Source organism: Pleurodeles waltl, chromosome 5, assembly GCF_031143425.1.
Source record: "Pleurodeles waltl isolate 20211129_DDA chromosome 5, aPleWal1.hap1.20221129, whole genome shotgun sequence".
In the NCBI taxonomy this organism is placed as follows: domain Eukaryota; kingdom Metazoa; phylum Chordata; class Amphibia; order Caudata; family Salamandridae; genus Pleurodeles; species Pleurodeles waltl.
This window is the reverse complement of record NC_090444.1, coordinates 573,655,149-573,678,284: the sequence shown is the minus strand read 5'-3', so window position 1 is coordinate 573,678,284 and position 23,136 is coordinate 573,655,149. Positions and strand designations below refer to the sequence as shown.

The following is a 23,136-nucleotide window of genomic DNA, read 5'->3' as shown; positions in this document are numbered from 1 at the left end:
ATGGGCTTCAGCCCTGAATTTACAGCGTGGATCAGCTTCTGACCCAGATGCTCAGTTCTGTGTTTGACTTGTGTTGTGCATCTTCTGCATGTGCTACACCTTTGTTCCTCTGCTTCTTTTCGTCTCCATGCTGCATTCAGCGAGTAGTGCCCTTTTTCTTTATGGGGTCGGTTCTTCCTGTTTGTCCTTTCTGCCTCCTTTTTTTCTCTGGGTAGTGTTTGGCATTGTGCTGCTCCCTGTACATCATGCAGTGGCACTGCCTGACCTTAAGGCTCAGCACTTGTGTTGGAAGGTGTGCTTATTTTTTCTTGGGGTCGCCGCACCTTCCAAGTTGAGCATGGAGCATCTGGGATTTTGTTTTTTCTCTTGCTGTTTCTGCTTGGGGTTGATGCCTCCCACAACACTCCTGGGGGCTGGCTTTGCCTTCCTTCTTTAGTCTACCCTCACCATATTTTAGACTTGGAGTTTTAGAGGCGATCTTTACTACTCCTACCCCTCAACTTTGTAGCTCCTGTGAAGCGGGGTTACAACATTACTGCCTTTCTGGACTCCTGTGAGAATGCTTCTTTTGCTTTCTTTTAAATAAGGAGCTTGTGGTCACAGGCCAGATGTTCCTCAAAGCAACTTCACACCCCTGCTGGAGCAGATGTCTTAATTAGAAATTTTTAATGAATGTTTATGTATTTTGAATAATGACTTAAGGAGAAAAATGAATAACGTAGAAAAATAATGTGCATGTTCCAAAATGTGACCTCGAAGAATGGCCCCTAGTGCTCACGAAATGTACTAAAATATAACTAATACATACGTAATATTGAAAATGTATTAGAATAATGTAGTAAAATGTCATATTAAGGGTAATGAATTATGTTATTGCTTATTAATTGTAGGCCTTAACTTAGCGAGTGTCTTGGCCTAGTTTTGCAGGGCCTCATGAAGAAGCTGTATTTCTTAGCGTTTAATGAAAAATGCTGACAGGGTGAAGTAACTGTGAAATGTTCTTTGTTTTTAATAAAATGCTTAGCAGAAGCTTTCTATGGGACAGTCAGGAGATGAGGTCTCTCGCAAAGTAACAATTCGTGTGTAAAATGTGCAAAGGGTTCTTTCCCAGGACGCAAACAATGACGACACTGACTGGAGACGAAGATGCAACAAAATTGATACTTGATGAGCCGGATGATGAGAACATCATAAGATGAACCAATCAACGACATATGAACTGTCAAATATTAGAATTAACAGATTTGGTATGTGGACATCATTGGACAGAATAATAACGTACGATTAATTAACCAATTGCAAAATGGGGGGTGGTTTGGATAACTTTGATAGAACAACATGACAGAGGAAAAAGACTAGAGACTTAGGCCCTCATTACAACATTGGCGATAAAAGCCGTTTACTGCCGTGCAGAATACCGCCAACACATCGCCGCGGCTGCGGAAATCCGCCACAGCTATTATGACCCACAGCATGGATACCACCAAAATCCAGACACCCACACAAGTCCGCCACACCAAATGTCAGTGATAAACTGGCGATAACAAAACCTCCACCGTCACGCCAACAGAAATACGCCCACACTATCATGACCCATGAGTCCACGCAGCGGTCTTTCAACCGCGGTTTTCCATTGGCGGTACACACCGCTGCGCTCAAAATACACACACATATACAAAACACTCCCACATTGGACAATTCAAAATACACACACCTGATACACATACACACACCACTCCCACAAACCCATTACAATATAAAACACACACCCACATCACCCACAAACCCCTACTACCAAAAATTCAGAAAGAAGGCCAGAGAGAGACACCACCAGCAAGAACAACAGCATCCACAGGCACACAACACCATCACCCACAGAACTTCCACGCACCTCACACAACACACCACTACATATCAGCACACTTATCACCACACACTCCACCCCACACATCACCTACACCACCCCATGGCACGGCAAAGACAGGTTCTCGGAGGAGGAGCTCAGGGTCATGGTGGAGGAAATCGTCCGGGTTGAGCCACAGCTATTCGGAGCACAGGTGCAGCACACCTCAATTGCAAGGAAGATGGAGCTATGGCGAAGAATAGTGGACAGGGTCAACACAGTGGGACAGCACCCAAGAAATCGGGAGGACATCAGGAAGAGGTGGAACGACCTACGTGGGGAGGTGCGTTCCATGGTCTCAAGACACCACCTGGCGGTTCAGCGGACTGGCGGCGGACCCCCACCTCCTCACCCACAACTAACAACATGGGAGGAGCAGGTCTTGGCGATTCTGCATCCTGAGGGCCTCACAGGAGTAGGTGGAGGAATGGACTCTGGTAAAACAAATCTTAACTATTACATCCCCCACCATACCTGCATGCCAGCACATACCCCCACCCTCACCCCCAGCACTCTAACTCCTCACAAATGTCCCAACACCACAAGCCACACAACCTAATACCAAGCCCTGCATGCAACAACAAAGCATTGACACCCATCACTAAAGCATGCCCACTGCACATACCCATACAACCCCCTAAACCATCATCACACAAGGTCCCACACAGGAATGCAAGCACTGGGGTACACGGTCACCCACCCATTGCACACCATGACACACACAGATGTAATAACATTTTATACCCCTGCAGGACCCCTACCCAACGTCACCGGACAGGAGGGTCCACACATGTCCACACCACCAACAGAAGAGGCCCACAGTGATGACAGCAGCTCTGTCCAACTGGATCTAGATGACCAGCCCGGACCTCGGGACAGTCGGTTGCCCTCACCCAGTCACATGCCACCACAGACCTTCCCCCCTCTGGAAACACCAGCACAGCACCCACCCAGCGGGCCCATACCACCGTCCCCAGGACACGTCAATCAGCTGTGTGTCCACCACTACAGGGAACCCAGGCTAACCCACCACCCCAACAACAATAGGGACCTGGGGGCAGTGGTAGTGGGCACACGGTCCAGGGGACGGAGGCCCAGGAACACAGGTAAACTGGGAGGGCTGCTGTGAGACAGGGGGCGGACAGGCCAAGGGAACCCACTCTCCACGAGGCCCTCACCTCCATCATGGGAGCCTACCACCACTCCCAGGAGACGATGGCAACGGTAATGGCCAAGTTTCAGGAGACCCAGCGCCTGCAGGAGGAACAGTATATGGGCTTCAGGGAGGAACGCAGAACCATCAGCTCCACCCTGGGCACCATCGTAGAGGTGCTGAAGGAAATCGTCAACACCAGGAGGGACACTGTGGCACTACAAGGGGCCCCTCACACTAGCATGGATGATGAACTGCCCACCACCACCCCCGTGCTAGTGGACAGGACACCCCGCCACAGGACCACCACACCAGCACCCCACCCCCTGCAGAGGGAGAACCACCCCGCAAACGGTCCCTGAGATCCAGGAACAAGACAGAGCACGATGCCAAGACCCCGCCAAGAAATGAGACCACCCTGATTGTCATCCTATTGTCCCACTTTGTCACCCTGTCCATACTTAAACTGCCCCAGCTCCACTTCCTATGCCCATATGGGCAATGCACCTGTGAGACTAATAGACTGGACTCTGCCATGGACATTCCTCCGCCATCACCCCTCACCATTTCACTACCCCCTCCAATATTGAGCACTTAAATAAACACAATTAAAGCACAAAACAATCTGGAGTCTGTCTGTGATTTCGAATTAGTGTATTAGCAATTACAGTGACAAAAAGCTCTTTCAATTGTAATGTCAACATACCTATGTCACACAGCTCTAGTCCATGAGGAATCTAAGCAGATGTCACACAGTGGGACCCACATCTGTGAAATCGTAAGGGAAAGTGACAACTCAGTGACGATACACTGGGTGAAAACAACAGACAGTAGAGAGGTAGTAGTGTTAAAGTACATGTAGTAGGGAGGTCTGTACTCTTACCTGTGTCTCACTGGAAATATTGCCGGATCACTGAGTCCCTGTTGTTCATGTCTTCTTCCTCTGCTTCCTCGTCTTCACTGTCCGCAGGCTCCACAGCTGCAACAACACCGCCATCTGGACCATCCTCCTACAGAAAAGGCACCTGTCATCGCAAAGCCAAGTTGTGAAGCATACAGCAGGCCACGATGATCTGGCACACCTTCTTTGGTGAGTAGAATAGGGATCCACCTGTCATATGGAGGCACCGGAACCTGGCCTTCAAGAGGCCAAAGGTCCGCTCGATCACCCTCCTAGTTCGCCCATGGGCCTCATTGTAGCGTTCCTCTCCCCTTGTCCTGGGATTCCTCACTGGGATTGAACAGTGGGCAACCCACCCACTGTAGAGACTTGAGAGACTGTGGCTTTGCACTCCCCAGGATGGAACAGTGGGCATGTGGCCCCCTCATGGATTTGGCGTCGTGCACTCAAGCGGCTGAGGTGCCCCCCCTTTCCCTCCCCCTGAGGTGCCTGGTTAGTTGCTCTTTGATGCCCCTGCAGTGTTCTCTCCGTCATTGTCGGGGATCTTGTGTGGGCCTCGCCCATACCGTGTTCCACGGACTTTCTTAGAGCATTACCTGGACTACTATGCTTGGAATATCTTTTGTACATGGTGTATATATTTATTTCTGCCTACTTGCTTTTAATATATTACAATGGTTACACTCATTTTCTATTGTCTTTGCATTCTTCCAGGGGGTGTAACTATGATGTCTTGATTTGCATTAGTGTGTGTGTTGTAGTGGGTAAGGGTGGGGGTGTTGCGTGTTGCGTGTGTGTGTCACTCTCCTTTCCCTCCCCCCTCCCCTGTGTCGTAGGTTCTGTACTCACCGTGGTCTTCGCCGCTGGCGTTCGTGCTCCTGGTAGAGGAGCAGGAAGACTATTGCAGGGAGAATTTGGAGTTCTGGATCCATGGCTTCCTCGGTCCTCGTGGGGTGTGTAGAGGTGAGCGTTTTCCCTTTGGGATTCCTGTTTCCGCCGTATTTTTATCCGCGGTGAATCCGCCCCGGAAAAGGTGGCAGATTGGCCTGTCATAATAGTGTGGGCGGTACATTGTCTCCCGCTTGTCTGTTGGCGGTCACCGCAGCGCTGTTTGTTTGTACCGCCGTGGAGGTCGGAGTGTTAAAGTGACTGTCTATGTTGGCGGTTTCCGCCACGGTCGTAATTGGAATTTTTTTACCGCCGCTTTAACACCAACCGCCAGGGTTGTAATGACCACCTTATTCTGATTTGTGAGGCAATATTTGGGAGAAGAAGAGATTCAAGATTCTGTCATTGGGCTCATACTCTCTGACTGAGAGCCCGATGTGTTGCTGATCGATTGATGACCCGAGGACGAAGACTTATTCTGCTTGCTGACCCATAACGTGGATAGGTAGATATGACAATGACTGAATTGCATTTTTATGACTTTTCTTTCTAGGTACCAACTGTGCTGTCTAATACTTTCTCTAGGTAGATGTTTTTCCAAATTTGTGTTCTAAATTGTTTTGCATGAAGCCCCACATGCCAATGCTAATCTGGGTTAGTTGAGGTTATTCATATGACGACTAATGAATATACAGAGACAAATGATTGAGAAACTATTTTGCTGAACTTGATGGACATCATAGCTTTGCTGAAATGGGTTTTACTAATGTTTTGTGTTGATATCTTAGAACGTCTTTTGATTCAAGCTTTGATTAGATCATGTTTTCTGCGACTTGCTGATTAACAAGCATTATTAAAATTGTTTGATTTGAAGTTGATGATTAAGATTCCTGACTTAGTATTGTTAACCTAAAGGAAATAAACTTACTAAAATTATATTTAAATGTGTGGTTGTACATGGCTAAAGAGTCATGGTGTGTGGAAATTTACTGACTCCATTGATTGTTGATTTGACTAACGATTATTGATTATTGCGCGTTGATTATTGTCTCTGTAATTAAACTATGGTAAGAACACCCTAAACTAATCAAAAGGTTCATTAACCTATATGCGTCCCCTTGGAAGTTCACTCATTAAGGACCGACGCGCTAACACCTCCATGGTCAATTTTGTGTTGCTTTGTCGATGCAGGGAGACGTTGGGTACTGTGGCCTCCCTGGTTTGGCTTTGGTTCTCCCGGTGAGGCTCCTGTATCTTTTCTCGATTTTTTTTTCACGTCTTGCTTGGTTGGCATGGGGTCAGACGGTGGACTGCTCAATGTGCTTCTTTTTGGGACCTCACTTTACTGGCAGGGCAGTGGTGCTTTTGTCCTGTACCGGGTGCCCCCCTCACTCCCTGGGTGCTTGCTGGTCTTCATAACCTGGAAGCACTTCTCCTGGTTACTGTGCCCTTTCTTGTTGAGCATGTTGGCTCGGAATTTATGTAATTTCTCCTCTTATGCACCTTATTGGGGTGCAAGCATGCCCTTTCCTGGGCCTGCTTTACCTGCTTTTGCATACCCTCTTGAGAGGCGATGGGCTCCCTCTCCCTTTTTGGGTGTGGGTCGAGTCACATACTTTGATTTTCCCGTTTGGGTACTGGGCAGGACCTGCATATGCTCTTGGCTTTGGCTATTTGGTTGCTTGCTGCATGTTCTCTAGTATTTCTTTGCCTAGTTATCTTACATACTGGACATCTTCTGCTCGCTCGGTCACCTTGTTTTTTCTGGTGTGGGTAGGTGCACTTTAGTGCATGTCATGTATATATTCTAGGCTTGTTCAGTTCTAAGGCATGCTGTGTCTTGGACTTTGTGTAAGGTGTACAACCTATAGGGCCTTCTTGAGATTTTTTTAACCTGGCATGATGTTCCCCTGGGCAGTGTTTTCCTCTTCTGAGAAAGGCCTGCTCCTTGCAGGTTACTGTTTGCATGGCTTCTGCCTACCCACTGATTCTCTGTGGTGGGTTCTCAATTTCGCTTGAGATGGGTAGTCCCTGCTTTGTTGGATGGTCTTTGTGCTGGTGTCTTTTAGTCCCTTTTGACTTCTTCTCTGCATCACTCGCTGTGCTAGTACTGCTGCCTTTGCCTTCTTTGGCTCTCTTGAGGCCTCTTGTTGGTCACTTTTATGGATGTGTCCTCATTTGTGTCCCATAGCTTTTCAGAGCATCGGTTTTGCTGGCATCCCAACAAAAGACATCAAACGACTCCAGCGTATCCAAAATGCATCCGCCCGCCTGATCCTCGACATACCCCGCCAATGTCACATCTCCCCTCACCTGAAGGACCTCCACTGGCTCCCCGTGGACAAGAGGATCACCTTTAAACTCCTCACCCACGCTCACAAGGCTCTACACAACACCGGACTTACCTACCTCAACTCCAGACTCAACTTTTACGCCCCACTCGTCAACTCCGCTCTGCCAATCTCGCCCTCGCCATCGTCCCCAGGATCCAGCGCAAGACCTCCGGCGGCAGATCCTTCTCCTTCCTCGCCGCCAAGACCTGGAACTCTCTCCCCACCTCACTACGCCAGACCCAGGACCTCCTCACCTTCAGGAGACTCCTCAAGACCTGGCTTTTCGACCGCTAACAGCTCATCCCCCCCCCCCCCAGCGCCTCGAAACCCTGACGGGTACATAGTGCGCTTTATAAATGTAATGATTGATTGATTGATTGATTGCTGTCTGCCTTTTTGGCTTGTAGTGCTTGTTGATTTGACTTGCCATTGACACTGGCACTTGGAGCTTTGGTGAGCTTTTGTGTTTGGTCTTGTCTCCTTGGTGTAATGACTGGCTACCTTAGTTGGAAATCAATGCTGGTCCTACCTCCTTTGGTACATCTTCATAAGCTAAGGACTGCGATGATGAAGCAATGTGGAGGTAATGCTTTGATTGCTTACCAGTAAATCCATTACTATTTACTTAGCCCAGTCCTTTAGACCCTCCCTGCTGCATGCTCAGCTTTGATCTCTGTCTGCTTGCTGCTTTAGCAGTTGACTCATAGTTTCTAGGCAGAGGTGGTTCTTTTTAAGAACAACTGGAGTAGTACGGGTTCACATTTTTTAACTTAGGCAGCTGAACCTACTCATGATATAAAGAGTTGGAGTATTGGGACTGCTGGTAAATCATTAAATGATAATGTCACAAAAGCATTAGATGAATGCAGCAGATGGCACTGTATTCTTACCCGAAGCAGATCAGTTCAGAAGGGATAAGGATCAGTTGTGCTTAGAGGATGGAGTATTTCCTAACCAGTTAGAAGTAATTTTGTAGAGGTTGAATGAAAATTGACATTCCACTCTTCACTCCTATTACAATCTCATGGTCCTTACTATAGAGGCTAAAGAGCAAATGATCATGAAACCTATATGTTGTACCATCAGACCATTCATCCCTCTGTCTGTTCTTATGTCCGTCTATTCCACTGTGTTGATCTGTGTGTGCATGGCTATCTATGACTTTTAAGTATGTCTGCATAGATGCATATTGGTTTTCTAAATGCTTGTTCATGTTAGTGTGACAAAGTAGTCAGATTTCATTCTTTCACAACTGATTGCCATGAGCCTTTTCCCGATGACATCGGCTGTTACTACAAGTTGCAGCAATGGCTACAAGTAGCAGAAACTGTCAGCTCTTTGAATCTTCAACTCATCTTGTCTCTTACACAGTTCACAGAGCACAAAATGCAGCTTATAATGCCAAGAAATCTAAGGAACTAAGGGCCACATGTACGTAGCCTTTTGCACATCGCAAACGGCGAATCGGGCCATTTGACAAACCAGTTTTACGATTCGGTAAACTATTTACCGAATCGCAAAAAGGGACTGCGAGTCGCAATTAGGAAGGGGTGTTCCCTTCCTAATTGCGACTCACAGTCCCATGCATGATTGTTTTGTGACTGCGAATGCGGTCGCAAAACAATCGCAATTGGCACCAGTGTCACACTGGTGCTAAATCATTAGCAAACCCTTGGGGACCCTTTCCTCTTTGTGAATGGCAGTAAAAACATTTTTTCAGAGCAGGCAGTGGTCCTATGGACCACTGCCTGCCCTGAAAAAATGAAATGAAAACGTTTCATTTTTTCATTTTTGGAATGCATCTCGTTTTCCTTTAACCTCTTAGCTGCTGGGCCTTGTCCCCTCAGTGCTGAGCCCTTTTTTGGCTATTTGGGGTAGTTCGCGCTTAGGCCTTCATAACTTTTTATCCACATAAGCTATCCACGACAACTTTGCGTCCTTTTTTTCCAACATCCTAGGGATTCTAAAGGTACCCAGAGTTTCTGGGTTCCCCTGGAGGAGACGAAGAAATTAGCCAAAATACACATAAAATTTAGTTTTTTTCAAAAAATGGGAAAAAAGGGCTGCCAAAGAAGGCTTGTGGTTATTTCCCTGAAAATGGCATCAACAAAAGGTTTGTGGTGCTAAAATCACTATCTTCCCAGCTTTTAGTAACAGGCAGACTTGAATCAGAAAACCACATTTTTCAACCAATTTTGGCATTTTACTGGGACATACCCCATTTTTACTATTTTTGGTGCTTTCAGCTTCCTTCCAGTTAGTGACAGGAATGGGTGTGAAACCAATACTGGATCCCAAAAAGCTAAGCATTTCTGAAAAGTAGACAACATTCTGAATGCAGCAAGGGGTCATTTGTGTAGATCCTACAAGGTTTTCTACAGAAAATAACAGCTGATTTTTTTTTAATTGAAATTGAGCTAAAAAACAGCCATTTTTCTCAGCGTTTTACTCTGTCACTTTTTCCTGCAATGTCAGATGTTTTAAAGCAATATACCGTTACATGTGCTGGACTCTTCTGGTTGCAGTGATATATATGGCTTGTAGGTTCATCAAGATCCCTAGGTACCCAGAGCCAATAAATGAGCTGCACCTTGCAATGGGTTTTCATTCTATACCGGGTATACAGCAATTCATTTGCTGAAATATAAAGAGTCAAAAATAGGTATCAAGAAAACCTTTGTATTTCCAAAATGGGCATAAGATAAGGTATTGAGCAGCAGTGGTTATTTGCCCATCTCTGAATTCCGGGGTGCCCATACTAGCATGTGAATTACAGGCCATTTCTCAAAGAGACGTCTTTTTTACACACTGTCTTACATTTGGAAGGAAAAAATGGAGAGAAAGACAAGGGGCAATAACACTTGTTGTGCTATTCTGTGTTTCCCCAAGTCTTCCGATAAAAATGGTACCTCACTTGCGAGGGTAGGTCTAATGCACGCGACAGGAAAGGCAACATGGACACATCACATTTTTACATTGAAATCTGATGTGTTTTTTGCAAAGTGCTTAGCTGTGGATTTTGGCCTCATGCTCAGCAGGCACCTAGGGAAACCTAGCAAACCTGCACAGTTTTGAAAACTAGACACCTAGGGATATCCGAGATGGAGTGACTTGTGGGGCTCTGATCAGGTTCTGTTACCCAGAATCCTTTGCAAACCTCAAAATGTGGCCAAAAAACACCTTTTCCTCATATTTCGGTTACAGAAAGTTCTGGAATCTGAGAGGAGCCACACATTTCCTCCCACCCAGTGTTCCCCCAGTCTCCTGATAAAAATGATACCTCACTTGTGGGGGTAGGCCTAGTGCCCGCGACAGGAAATGCCCCAAAACACAACATGGACACATCACATTTTGACAACGAAAACAGAGCTGTTTTTTGCAAAGTGCCTAGCTGTGGATTTTGGCCTCTAGCTCAGCAGGCACCTAGGGAAACCTAGCAAACCTGCACAGTTTTGAAAACTAGACACCTAGGGGAATCCACGTTAGGGTGACTTGTGGGGCTCTGATCAGGTTCTGTTATCCAGAATCCTTTGCAAACCTCAAAATGTGGCCAAAAAAACACTTTTTCCTCACATTTCGGTGACAGAAATTTCTGGAATCTGAGAGGAGTCACAAATGTCCTTCCACCCAACATTCCCCCAAGTCTCCCGATAAAAATGGTACCTCACTTGTGTGGGTAGGCCTAGTGCCCACGACAGGAATAGATCACACAACGGTCAATGTTGGTACTTGCATGAGGCAACTGTTGACCCTGGGGTGATCCATTCCTTACGCAGGCACTAGGTATAGGCACTCAAGTGGGGTAGTGTTTTTATCAGGACAGGTGAGGAATCACTGGGTGGTATGAATTTTGTGGATCGCTGCATATTCCTGTAGTTTGTGTGACAGAAATGCAAAAAAAATAGAGTTTTTATTCAACATTTCAGCTTTGCAGGGTATTCTGGGTAGGAAAACTTTGGGGAATCCACACAAGTCACACCTCTGTGGACTCCCCCAGATGTCTAGTTTCCAGAAATGTTTGGGTTTAGTATGTTTCCCTATATAGCCGCCGAACCCAGGACCAAAAACACAGGTGCCTGCCTTACAAAACCAGTTTGTTTTGTGATAGATAATTTTTGATGTATCCACAATACAATTTGGGCAGTGGAATTCGGGGCTGAACTAAATTGGGGAGCTCCCAAGAGAGCACCCTCTCTGTGTTTGCCCCCGCATTCACCTGCTCTCTGGGTTGGGCTAACCCACTATTGCCCTGTTGCACAGACTGTGCTTGTGAAGGGACAACAGGACTGCCCTCATTACCTCCCTCACAATTTACTGGAAGGAGTTATCCAATGGGACTCCTCCAACTGAAAAATCACTACCAGAGTCTTCACCATTGTCCTATCCCTCGGATGCTGTCTCAGTATCTGCTGTCTTCGTCTCTGATCCTATGTCAGAGCTGTCCTCTATAACCAGAGTGACGTCAGCAGCAGTCATCCATCAATATGCCATCTCTGCTATTGGCTAAACTGTTGCTCTAAAACACTAGCCTACATAGACAGTCACAAAATTGCTGGTGTGTGTGTGTGTGATACGTGCAACAGTAGAGGCTACCTTACCTGCGCTTCTTCCCTCAATCAGCACGTTCTTTCAAGACACTCAAACACCTTGTCACATACCATTTGTCACAGTCTTTAGCACCTCCTTCGCCCAGTCCAACAATCATTATTGGTGCTCCCACTCCCATGTCCTCCTCCTCAGATTCCCTCATTACCACCCAGCAAACGTGCTCTTCTCTCTCCATAGCCACCCCCCACCCTGCACATACATTTCATTTGTATTATAGCGCAGGTAGTGGCTGACTTTACAAACGTACTCAGCTATTTACTTAAAATACAGATTTTAATTGAGACGGCTATGAAGGAATGCTACTCTATCACTGGCATATAACTTGCAAGCAGTCGACGGGATGATGTTATTATATCTCTGCAATGGCATAATATAAATTTTTATCTGCAGCAAATTGTGTATTAAGAACAAAAGATAATGACACTATAAAAGTTAAGGAAATGTATTTTGAATGCTTTTGAGAGCTAAGACTGCAATAAGTTTATGTGTCTTTAAGAACATAGTATACAGTATATGGGTAATCAGTCTCACCATGTGGTCATTTTCAAACTGAAACTCAAACTGAAACCAGGCACCTATGATTAAGGCTTATGGTCAAGCCGAAACACATCAGGAAATGAAAGAAAATTACATCGGTTTCTGCAGTTTATGTGATGAATAAAATGCCACAACTGCTGCCAGCAACAGGCGTACGGCATCTTTCTTCGTGAGGAGAAATTGGTTTGGAATATTAGCGTGGGTGCTCCATCCCCGCAGCGCCGAGGCCGCCCTGTTGAGATTGGGCTCCAGTGGAGAAATTGTTTTGGAACTTATATATATATATGTATATATATATATAGATCTCCATATAGATATAACTATCTACATGGATATATCTATATATACACACATATATATATATATATGTATATATATATATATATATGTATAAATATATAGATCTCTCTATAGATATATCCATGTATATAGACATATCTATCTACATGGATATAGATATATGTATTTTTTTTGTGGTAGTTGTAGGGTTTCCATGGGGCCAAAATGGCCCCCAGGGAAACCCTACAACTACTAAAAATAAATTGCCCCCACAGGGGGTCACCCTGCCTATGGGCGACCCCCTGTCAATTTCGTTTTTTTTTTTTAATTTTTTTTTTTAAAGTAGCCCCTGGGTGTGGCGCGATTGTACTCCCCCCCAGGGGGCCCCAACATCAAAAATGAAAAATATGGCCCCACAGGGGTTCGCCCAGCCTATGGGCAACCCCCTGTTAATGTCCTTATTTTTATATTTTTTTAAATTAGCCCCTGGGGTTGGCGCGATCGTGCACGATCGTGCCCCCCCCAGGGGGCCCCAACATAAAATTTTAAAAATATGGCCCCTGGAGGGGGGCCGGCCTGTTTTCCTAGGGGGGCCGACCCCCCCAAGTGAAATCCCTTGCATCTAGTGGCATTTGTGCTGCTATCGGGGGCCAGGAAACGCGTTCAGGAAGGCCTCGTATGAAAGGGGAGAGTCTCCCCTTTCATACGAGGCCTTCCCGAACGTGGGGAAGGCCGTTTGGGGCCGTTTTCCCCATCGAAGCAGGAAGCGGCCCTACGGCCGCTTCCTGCTCCTATGGGGAAAACAACAGTGTGACATCAGCGCACCTCGCGGCACGCTGACGTCACGAAGGGGCGGGTGGGGGGCGGGGGGAGACACAGAAGCTCTTCGGTGTCTCCCAGGGATTAAAAAAAGAAAAAAAGAAAATCATCGGCTGCGACGCACCCGAGGATTTTCAAACCCCCTCCCCGGTGTCGGCCACTGGTCATGACCCGCACCAGGGAGGTAGTGCGGGCGTCGGCCACTGGCCGACGCCCGCACTAAAGGGGTTAAGGAAAACGCGCTGCATTTCAAAACAAAAAAACTGTTTTATTTACAAGCAATCACAGACATGGTGGTCTGCTGTCTCCAGCAGGCCATCATCCCTGTGAGGGGTCCCATTCCTAAGGGGGTCGCAAATTGCGACATGCCTAATGAATAGTCATGAGGTGGGAATTTGCGACCCCCTTGTGAGTCGCAAATAGTGTCATTGACACTATGCAACATACGGTTTTGCGACACAAAAAAACTTGGATACATGTAGCCCTAATTCGGATAAGGGTGATAAAACAGTATCTGCTATAAAACTATTGAGTTTTGCTACAAACCTCAAAAAGCACAACTGTCTTGTTCAGATGGTGCTGCAGAAACATCTCTGGTTCCGGCATCAGGTGTACTGAGGAAAAGAGGTAACTTTGGAAAGGATGATGTGCCAACCGCTTACCTAATGCTCCACTAAGTCTCAGTCAAAGACCATCATGGAAACGGAGAGATGGAGAGAGGGGCACAGTGTAAGCAATTTCTGATACAGTTAAAATGAACGTCACTACAATGTTGGGGAATACCAGGTACATTTTTGGTACACATTTTTGGTGGAAGAATTTCCAGCGTTCTACATCAGAAGTGGCAGATTTAAAAGTTCATATCGCCACTTTGGTAGCAGAACCCTAAATTTGGAACATTTCTTCGTCTTCTTGGCAGAAGGGGGTAATTCTCCAGAAGGTTGGATCAAAATTCTGAAACTAACGCCTTGTCCTAACGGTTGCAGGTCCCTGTTGATATGCAGTTAATCAAAAAGCAAGCATTCATATCCTATTTAAGTGTTTAGTTCTTACTTTTCTACTGATACATCCTGTCCGCTTTTTTCTTCAACAGGCTTTTCTTTATCCAGAGCAGTACACATCAAAATGTCTCTGAAAAAAAGTTAACACATTCTGTAATTAAATCTATGTTGAAAAATGTCACTTACTGCAAATCTGAACATTGAAATATAAGCTTTGCGTGGTGGGATATACTAGTGTGCATCATATCACACAGCAAATTCTCTAATGACATAAATTGAACAATTCATCCCTTTTCATAATACTTATTTAATAAGGTAATTCCGTATCCCACAGACTAGCTGCCATGCGTGCCACTTTAAGAAAGGGAAGAAAAATACAAGTCTCAACCTTTCTGTTCAGTCTCTAGCAACCATTATGTTTGCATGCCTCACCCAAGAGAGAGGTATATGTAGGATGTGTCTTTCTTTTCCTGCATTACAACGAAGTCCAATCTGTATTTTACTTGACCTGATTGTCTTTGTTCTAAACTGTGCCTTTATCAGATTTATTTGTGAAACTGCATTGCCGTAGAAGAGGCTCCCTTTTAGGAAACTTGTTTGTGGTCTCCCCTGGCCCATGATGATGGAAAAGGAGATTATTCGATACAGGTTAAGGACTTTACTCAGGGCACCAAACATTACCAATAGTAGGGTTTCCTTACAGTGTAAGGAGGGCTACGCTGAAAAAATGTGGTCTTTCTTGTGTTGTGAAGCCATTTTAGCCGTAGCTCCATGCACGTTATTTTAACACACTAGGCCAAACCGCTGTGAACCTTAACCTAGATATATTTTATTCAGCTTCATTTTAATATTGTTACAATAGCCACTTTTATGGTCTTGTTTTATTTTCTGTTTATCTAACTGTTTTTGCCTAGGCCAGCACTCTGTTCTATCTAAGATGCAGTTGTTTTATTAAAATCATTATTGAAACATATACTGCCTCTGTTTGTCATTTATATATGAGACTAAATGTAACTGAGAGAAACGGATGAGACCTGAGTGACCACGGCTTCCCTGAGAAACCAATTATGTCATGCGCTCGGCTGCCCAGTCATCCCTATCCTTGGGTAGAGATGAGGCACTGCTAGTTAGCCGGAGCAAAACCTGGATTGGATCGACAGATGTCACCCGCAGTGGGTTAGACTTAGGGGGTTATTCCAACTTTGGAGGAAGTGGTAATCCGTCCCAAAAGTGACGGTAAAGTGACGGATATACCACCAGCCGTATTACGAGTCCATTATATCCTATGGAACTCGTAATACGGCTGGTGGTAAATCCGTCACATTTGGGACGGATTACCACCTCCTCCAAAGTTGGAATAACCCCCTTAGTCTCCCAAACCGCGGGTGATTCTGCTGTTCAAAATCCAGTACTCTCATTAGAATAATGAGAGCCTACGCGACATGGCACCGCCAACGGTTGGTCAGGCTCTAATTTTGGTGCCCTCCGGAGTATCTCTGTCTCGTTATATACAATGATGCCTCAATACTGTATACGGAGACGTCCGCGGTACTGAGGATTTCCACCACAACTGTGTAGATAATCCTACTACAACTGGCGGTTGTTCAAGCTTGAAATTTAAAAGGAAAAAAAACCATTTTGGTGTGCCTTCTCTGAACTCATAGTGTTACTAACATGGCGAATCCCCAACAGGTACAAATAGCTGTTAATATGAGACAACCTCTAACAGCACACTTACTAGCAAATGGCCTAACAGCCCAGGGAGGTCCAGTCACATTCGTGGTGGACGCCCATGCAGCTTATAGAGCAGAACTTTTGTACTCTTGGGTCACATTTCCAGCAGTTGATGGGAACACAAATACATTTCATCAATATACACCTTCAAATGCGCCTGGACAATACAGAGTGTACGCATATTTAGAGATACCTCTATCTTATCAAGGACATAATAATTGGCTTGATGGCGCCCTACCCCACACAATATTACCAGTATGTGAGAGAAAAGGGCTGATTGCAGAGGCCCCCTAACTTTTTGCCCCCATTTCCCACTTTTTGCTGGTGTTTTCCTGATTCTGATGGTGCCCTGGGTACTGCTAACCAGTCCCAGGGCCTGTGCTCTGTGTAAACTTAGTATGCAAATTAGGCTTATTATAATTAGCTAAGTCAACCTACCGATAAGTCCCTAGTATTTGGTAGGACATGTAGGTTTAGGGACCCCAGCATAGGTAGTGCACCCATAGGTACACTGCTGAGGTGCCCAGTGTCATTTTAAAGGCAGGCCTGCCTTGCTGGCTGCTTTTAAATTAAAGTTACATGCAAATTCAACTTTGGAATTAAAAGTAGTTCCAAAGTCTTAAACAACCTTATTTTTACATATACGTCACCCCTAAGGTGTGCCCTACGTGCCCCTAGGGCTGGGTGCCATGTAAATATAAGCAGGGACCTTATAAAAATAGTTTTATAGGCCCTGGTGAGGTAAAACAGCCAAATTCGTTTTACCCTCATTGTAGTGAATGGCCTCCATAGGCTAGAATGGGGAGACTTTATTTTAATTTTTAAAGTCCCCTTAAGTTACAGATACCAGAGGTTTGGTATCAAATTAATTGTTATAATAAATCCCACAACTTCCAGTTGTGGGATTTAATATAACTTGACCAGGTAAAGAGTTTTAAACTTTACCTGAAAAGTTGCCAACTTCAGCCCTGCAGTGTTTTTGCTGCTGTGCTCTCATTGGCCAGCCTCTGGCAGCCTGGCCAGGCTGTCTTGATGATGTGTGAAGTGGCCTGGCTCCACACAAAGAGATGTGCCTGTGGGAGGAGATCTCCCCTCAGCAGATGGTGAGGCAGGAAGGGGGAGGGCTGCCAAACTGGTCTCCAAAGGCAGAGAAGGACATTTGGAGCAACCCAGCAACACCCCCACATCCTGCAAACCCAGACAATTAGGTGCCCCTTGATTAGATTAGGAGAGGGCAGGAGAGGGGTGTGTTTAGGATTTTTAGCCACACCAGTGGGTGGGCTCAGCCAGATGTAACCTCCAAAAATCACTTTCAGCCACAATGGATTTTTGAGGAATGTTGCTCCCTGGGATTGATTTTTGCCACACTTCCCAGGAAGTGGTCATCAAAGGGAGAAGGACCCTGTACCTGATTGGAGAACCAGGACCCCCCTGTTTTTCACCCAGGAGCAGGGATAAAATTGGCAGACCTGCACACACATCTCAGATCCCTATCATATTCAACAAGGAAGAACTACAGGAGAAGAAGGACTGCCCTGCTGGACCCCTGACCTGCACCTGGACACTGCACTCTGGAGGACTGCAACAGCTGCACACTTGGACTTCACCACTAAAAGGACTTTACCTGTCTTCTACTGCTTTAAGAAGGGACTCCCTGTTTGCTACAGGTACAAAGGAGGTGGCCAGAGTCCCCTGCATCAAGTCCTGCAAGCAAAGCCCGGCTGACCAGCGTCCTGTGGCCATTTGAGGAGTCTGACCAGGTGCATTCTGGGAATTCTAGTCCCAACTCCCAAGGAGCAACTCAGAGCTTCTGGAACCTTAGATCAAATTGTGGACACTTCAAGGACACAAAAAGGACTTCTGGAAGAAGATCCAGAATTTTGGAGACGTTAGGAGCAACTCCATAAGTTGGAGAGAGGTGCATTGTGGGAGTTGTAGTCCCAGACCCCAGGAGGCACACCAGAGCCTCTGAACCCTTGGCTGGTGCTGTGGACCACTTTCCTGAATCAAACACTTCTGAAATTAAGTGTGACAGTGTTAGCTCGTGGGTGGCCTGAACTCTGGACTTTGTTCCTTTCCAGTGTGACCTTTTTTAACCCTTTGAGCGCTAGTTGCTTCTATGCGCTAGAAAGCAAGAAATTCATATCTCCGGTTCCCCTTACCCGAATTTATTCATTTTGGTGTCATTTTAAAGCTAAAAATATTTCCTATTTTTATAAATTGATTTTTGATTTTTAAACTGTTTCCTGTGTTTTATTTAATTACTGTTTTGTGATATTTGAATGCTTTCCACTCTGTCTCCTAAATTAAGCCTTGTCCCTCGTTGCCAAGCTACCAAGGGTTGAGCTGGGTTTAATTTACTGAGATCTAACTGGACCTAAGTGGAGGTTAGTGGCCTATTGCTAAGTGTAGGTACTTACCTGCCCTTACCAATAACCCATTTTCCAACACAGTAAGGTTAGGTCCACTAAGTAATGATGGTCCTACCTGGCCTTTATTGGCCACCTATACACCACATCCTGCGGTAGCAAATTTAGCAGTAGCTGAGGTTCGTCGCTTATATATTGAGTTAATTGCAATATATAGACGATTAGTACAATTCGTGATGCAAATACTAAATACAAACCCAGCTCGTGCTGCTCCAGCTCATCCACATGCAGTAATGCAAGGTATAAATCCTGCGACTGTACATTCGATTATGGGTAAAGTACCCGCCAAACGAGAGGAAACTCCATTTGGGTTAGCACAGAAAATTAATACGCTGGAGGCAGTATTTCCCCATATGGGACCTCAGGATAAACATAGAATATTAACGATGTACTTGCCTTTCGGGATGGTCCCTACAGTAGAAAACTGTAATACCTGGGGCATGGTATTTGCCGCACTCTACACAACCGCACACGGTACACCAACACTTGACAATTTACTGGAAGTGCTGAAACAAATTCAAGATGAATATGGGGCTGCCCTGGCCCTAGATTTGAGGATGCAATTGATGGGCAATTTTGCCACAGTATCCTCAATTATTTTAAGTAACCTTAAAGGGGAAGCAGTCGCACTTGCAGTGGGCATGCAGCTTCGTGACGTTCCACAAAAAGACCAAGAACGAGAGCTGCCTAAAATAATAGCAGAAACCTATTCAAGTATTGGTCGAGATAGCGTAGGGGTCAGACCACAAAAACCTCAATTTCAGGGTAAATCAAACAAAGATACCCCCAAGCAAGCACCTGAGGGTAATAAGAAATGCTGGGATGAAAAGCAACAAACTCCTAAGAAAGAAAGGGGAGAATCTCTGCGTATGGAGACCCCACAAAATAGGTATAATCTCAGAAATAAAAACGCTTGATAAATATCAATATACTGATACACGCCAATCTCGTTCCTTTCAGGACTCATCGGAAAAAAGAAATGAGAGAGGTGGGCAATCAGAGCGAAGAACAGAGAACGTGAAACCAAGACAGGAATCACAACGCTCTTCGGAGGTTTCTGTTAAAAATGAAGAGAAACCCGCACAACAGAAACAACAATTTCAAAAGTAAAAAGTGGCAGCAGTCGTAGTCCGACATGCCACACAGGAAGAGGTTCCTCTTGAAGAACAAGAACTGGGATCTAGCCTTGCTAGACAGCACGGCAGAGGTCACAATAGTTCGCCGGAATCTTCTAGAGCATCTGGAGGTGAAAGCAACTGATGACATGCGTGTCTCGAAGCCTGATAGGGTGTACAAAGTAATGCTACAGTTAGAAGGAGACATTGAACGCACAATAGACGCAATCTTTTGGGATCGCATACTAAAAGTATATGATGTCTTGTTGGCCGAACAAGATTGGCCGCCTGACTTTGTCTGTACCTGCCCATATGGAGAAGATGTCATTAAGCCGTCTTTCTCGCCCCTTGTTCCAGAGGAACTCGCTGAATCCTATTCCATTGAATGGGCTCTAGCACAAGCACCCGCATTATACAGAAATTACGTAGGATGGGATAAGGAATCCCCCTACCATGAAATTCCAATTAAAAGTGAACCTCAGCCACAACTGCAGTATCCTATAAAACATGAAGCAAAAGCACCAGAGAGAGAAATACTCACGCAATTAGAGTACCAGGGTGTGACTGAACCCTGTGTCTCACCAATGAATAACCCATTATTCCCAGTAGCTAAACCAGACCATTCATACAGAATAGTCTCAGACTGCAGACATTTAAACAGTCATACACGTACCTATGGTATCCATAATTCACATAGCACAGCACTAATGAGCAACATAGTGCGTAAAAAATACAAAACAACACTAGACATTTCCAATGGATTTTTCTGCCAGAATATAGCGCCTGAGAGTAGAGACTTAGCAAGTTTCAGCGCACTAGGTTCTCAGAAAAATTCTGTTGTTTACCTCAGGGTATAAGAACAGCCCAGGACTGTTCGCGGCTCGTGTCACTGCTATTTTGCATGAGATCGACCCTGAAGCATTGTCCCATGTAGATGATATATATCTCACGGATGATGAACTACTACAACATTTAAGATGGCTAGCACGCATTGTTGTAGGGGTTGCCGAATTTAGCTACAAATTTAACTTAAAAAAAACAAAAATAGCCTTCCTCAGCGTTCTGTTTCTGGGATATGAGCTGTCAAGTGAAGGGATGAGCCTAGCGCCACAATTCTTAGAAAAGTGCGCACAGTTACAACCACCGAATAGGATTAAAAAACTCCAATCATTGTTGGGTTTCTTAAATTTTGGCAGAACCTGCATTCCAGATTATGCTATACGCATAAAACCTTTATATGACTTAGGGGGTGATTCTGACCCTGGCGGTCGGTGATAAAGCGGCGGCCAACCCGCCAACAGGCTGGCGGTCCGAAAAATGGAATTCTGACCCTGGCGGGAACCGCCAACAGAGACCGCCACTTTAACACTCCGACCGCCACGGCGGGACAAACAAACAGCGCGGCGGTCACCGCCAACAGGCAGGCGGCAGACAATGTACCGCCCACCCTATCACAACTCACCAATCCGCCACCTTTTCCGGGGCGGGAGCACCGCCGATAAAAACACGGCGGAAACAGACTACGAACGGGAAAACGCTCACCTCTACGCACTCCACGAGGACGGAGGACAGCATGGAACCCGAATTGAACATCATACCTGCACTCGTCTACCTGCTCATCTACCACGAGTACGAACTCCGCCGCAGACGTCAACGGTGAGTACTGCACCTACGACACACAGGAGGGGGGAGGAGGAAAGGTTACGGGCACACACATATGCGACCCCCACCACCCCCCCAAGATGTACACACCAATGCAGAGCAACAAGTCACAGTGACACCACCCAAACACCCGTAAAAAATACAATCACATAACCAAATTGAGAATAAATATTTATGAACAAAATAGTCTCAGAAAAGTATTTTTCAACCATCAAAACTTTCTTCTGATAAACAAATTATTTACACAGCAGTGGATAACTGAAGCAAGTAGTCCTGCACATCTTACGAATCCATCATGTCCGTGGGCCAAAGTGTAGCGAAACAAGGGCAAAGCCCACACAGGAGACCTGAGTCCTTTGGAGAGAACACTGCAGGGGCATCTGGTGACAAAACCACAGGCACCTCAGGGGGAAGGGAAGGGGGGGGCACCACAGCCACATGAGTCCACGACGCCAGATCCACGAAGTGCCCACCATGCCCACTGTGCCATCCTGGGGAGTGCAAAGCCACAGTCTCTCAAGTCTCTCCAGTGGGTGGGTTGCCCACTGTGCCATCCTGGGGAGTGCAAAGCCACAGTCTCGCAAAGTCTCTACAGTGGGTGGATTGCCCACTGTGCCATCCTGGGGAGTGCAAAGCCACAGTCTCTCAAGTCTCTACAGTGGGTGGATTGCCCACTGTGCCATCCTGGGGAGTGCAAAGCCACAGTCTCGCAAAGTCTCTACAGTGGGTGGATTGCCCACTGTGCCATCCTGGGGTGTGCAAAGCCACAGTCAATCAGGTGGATAAATGTCCCCACTGGACAAGGAGGATGCATGGTGGGCACAGTGAACCCTGAACAGTGCCTGGCAGGAAGGGCCCAGCGGAGCGGTGCTTGACAGGAAGGGCCCAGCGGAGCGGTGCTTGACAGGAAGGCCCAGCGGAGCGGTGCTTGAGACGGCGGTGCCCAGCGGAGCGGTGCTTGACAGGAAGGGCCCAGCGGAGCGGTGCTTGAGATGAAGGGCCCAGCGGAGCGGTGCTTGAGACGGCGGTGCCCAGCGGAGCGGTGCTTGACAGGAAGGGCCCAGCGGAGCGGTGCTTGAGATGAAGGGCCCAGCGGAGCGGTGCTTGAGACGGCGGGGCCCAGCGGAGCGGTGCTTGACAGGAAGGGCCCAGCGGAGCGGTGCTTGACAGGAAGGGCCCAGCGGAGCGGTGCTTGAGACGGCGGGGCCCTCTTCAGCGGTGCTTGTCTTCACGGCGGGGCCCTGTTCAGCGGTGCTTGTCTTCACGGCGGGGCCCTGTTCAGCGGTGCTCTTCTGCACGGCGGGGCCCTGTTCAGCGGTGCTTGTCTTCACGGCGGGGCCCTGTTCAGCGGTGCTCTTCTGCACCTCGGGCCCTCTTCAGCGGTGCTTGTCTTCACGGCGGGGCCCTGTTCAGCGGTGCTTGTCTTCACGGCGGGGCCCTGTTCAGCGGTGCTCTTCTGCACGGCGGGGCCCTGTTCAGCGGTGCTCTTCTGCACGGCGGGGCCCTGTTCAGCGGTGCTCTTCTGCACGGCGGGGCCCTCTCCAGCGGTGCTTGTCTTCACGGCGGGGCCCTGTTCAGCGGTGCTCTTCTGCATGGCGGGGCCCTGTTCAGCGGTGCTCTTCTGCACGGCGGGGCCCTGTTCAGCGGTGCTCTTCCGCACGGCGGGGCCCTCTTCAGCGGTGCTCTTCTGCACGGCGGGGCCCTGTTCAGCCGTGCTTGTCTTCACGGCGGGGCCCTGTTCAGCGGTGCTCTTCTGCACGGCAGGGCCCTCTTC

At 46.8% G+C, this 23,136-nt stretch overlaps 1 protein-coding gene across 4 annotated transcripts in view; it reads right to left on the bottom strand.

The window, feature by feature from the left end:
- Window positions 1–23,136, bottom strand: part of LOC138295834 (uncharacterized) — a 1,330,477-nt gene that overhangs the window by 416,833 nt on the left and 890,508 nt on the right. For all 4 annotated transcript variants that reach the window (XM_069234393.1, XM_069234396.1, XM_069234394.1 and 1 more), the window contains one exon: window positions 14,475–14,552. In XM_069234393.1, coding sequence (XP_069090494.1) covers window positions 14,475–14,552 — 78 coding nt within the window. The remainder of the gene's footprint in view (window positions 1–14,474; window positions 14,553–23,136) is intronic.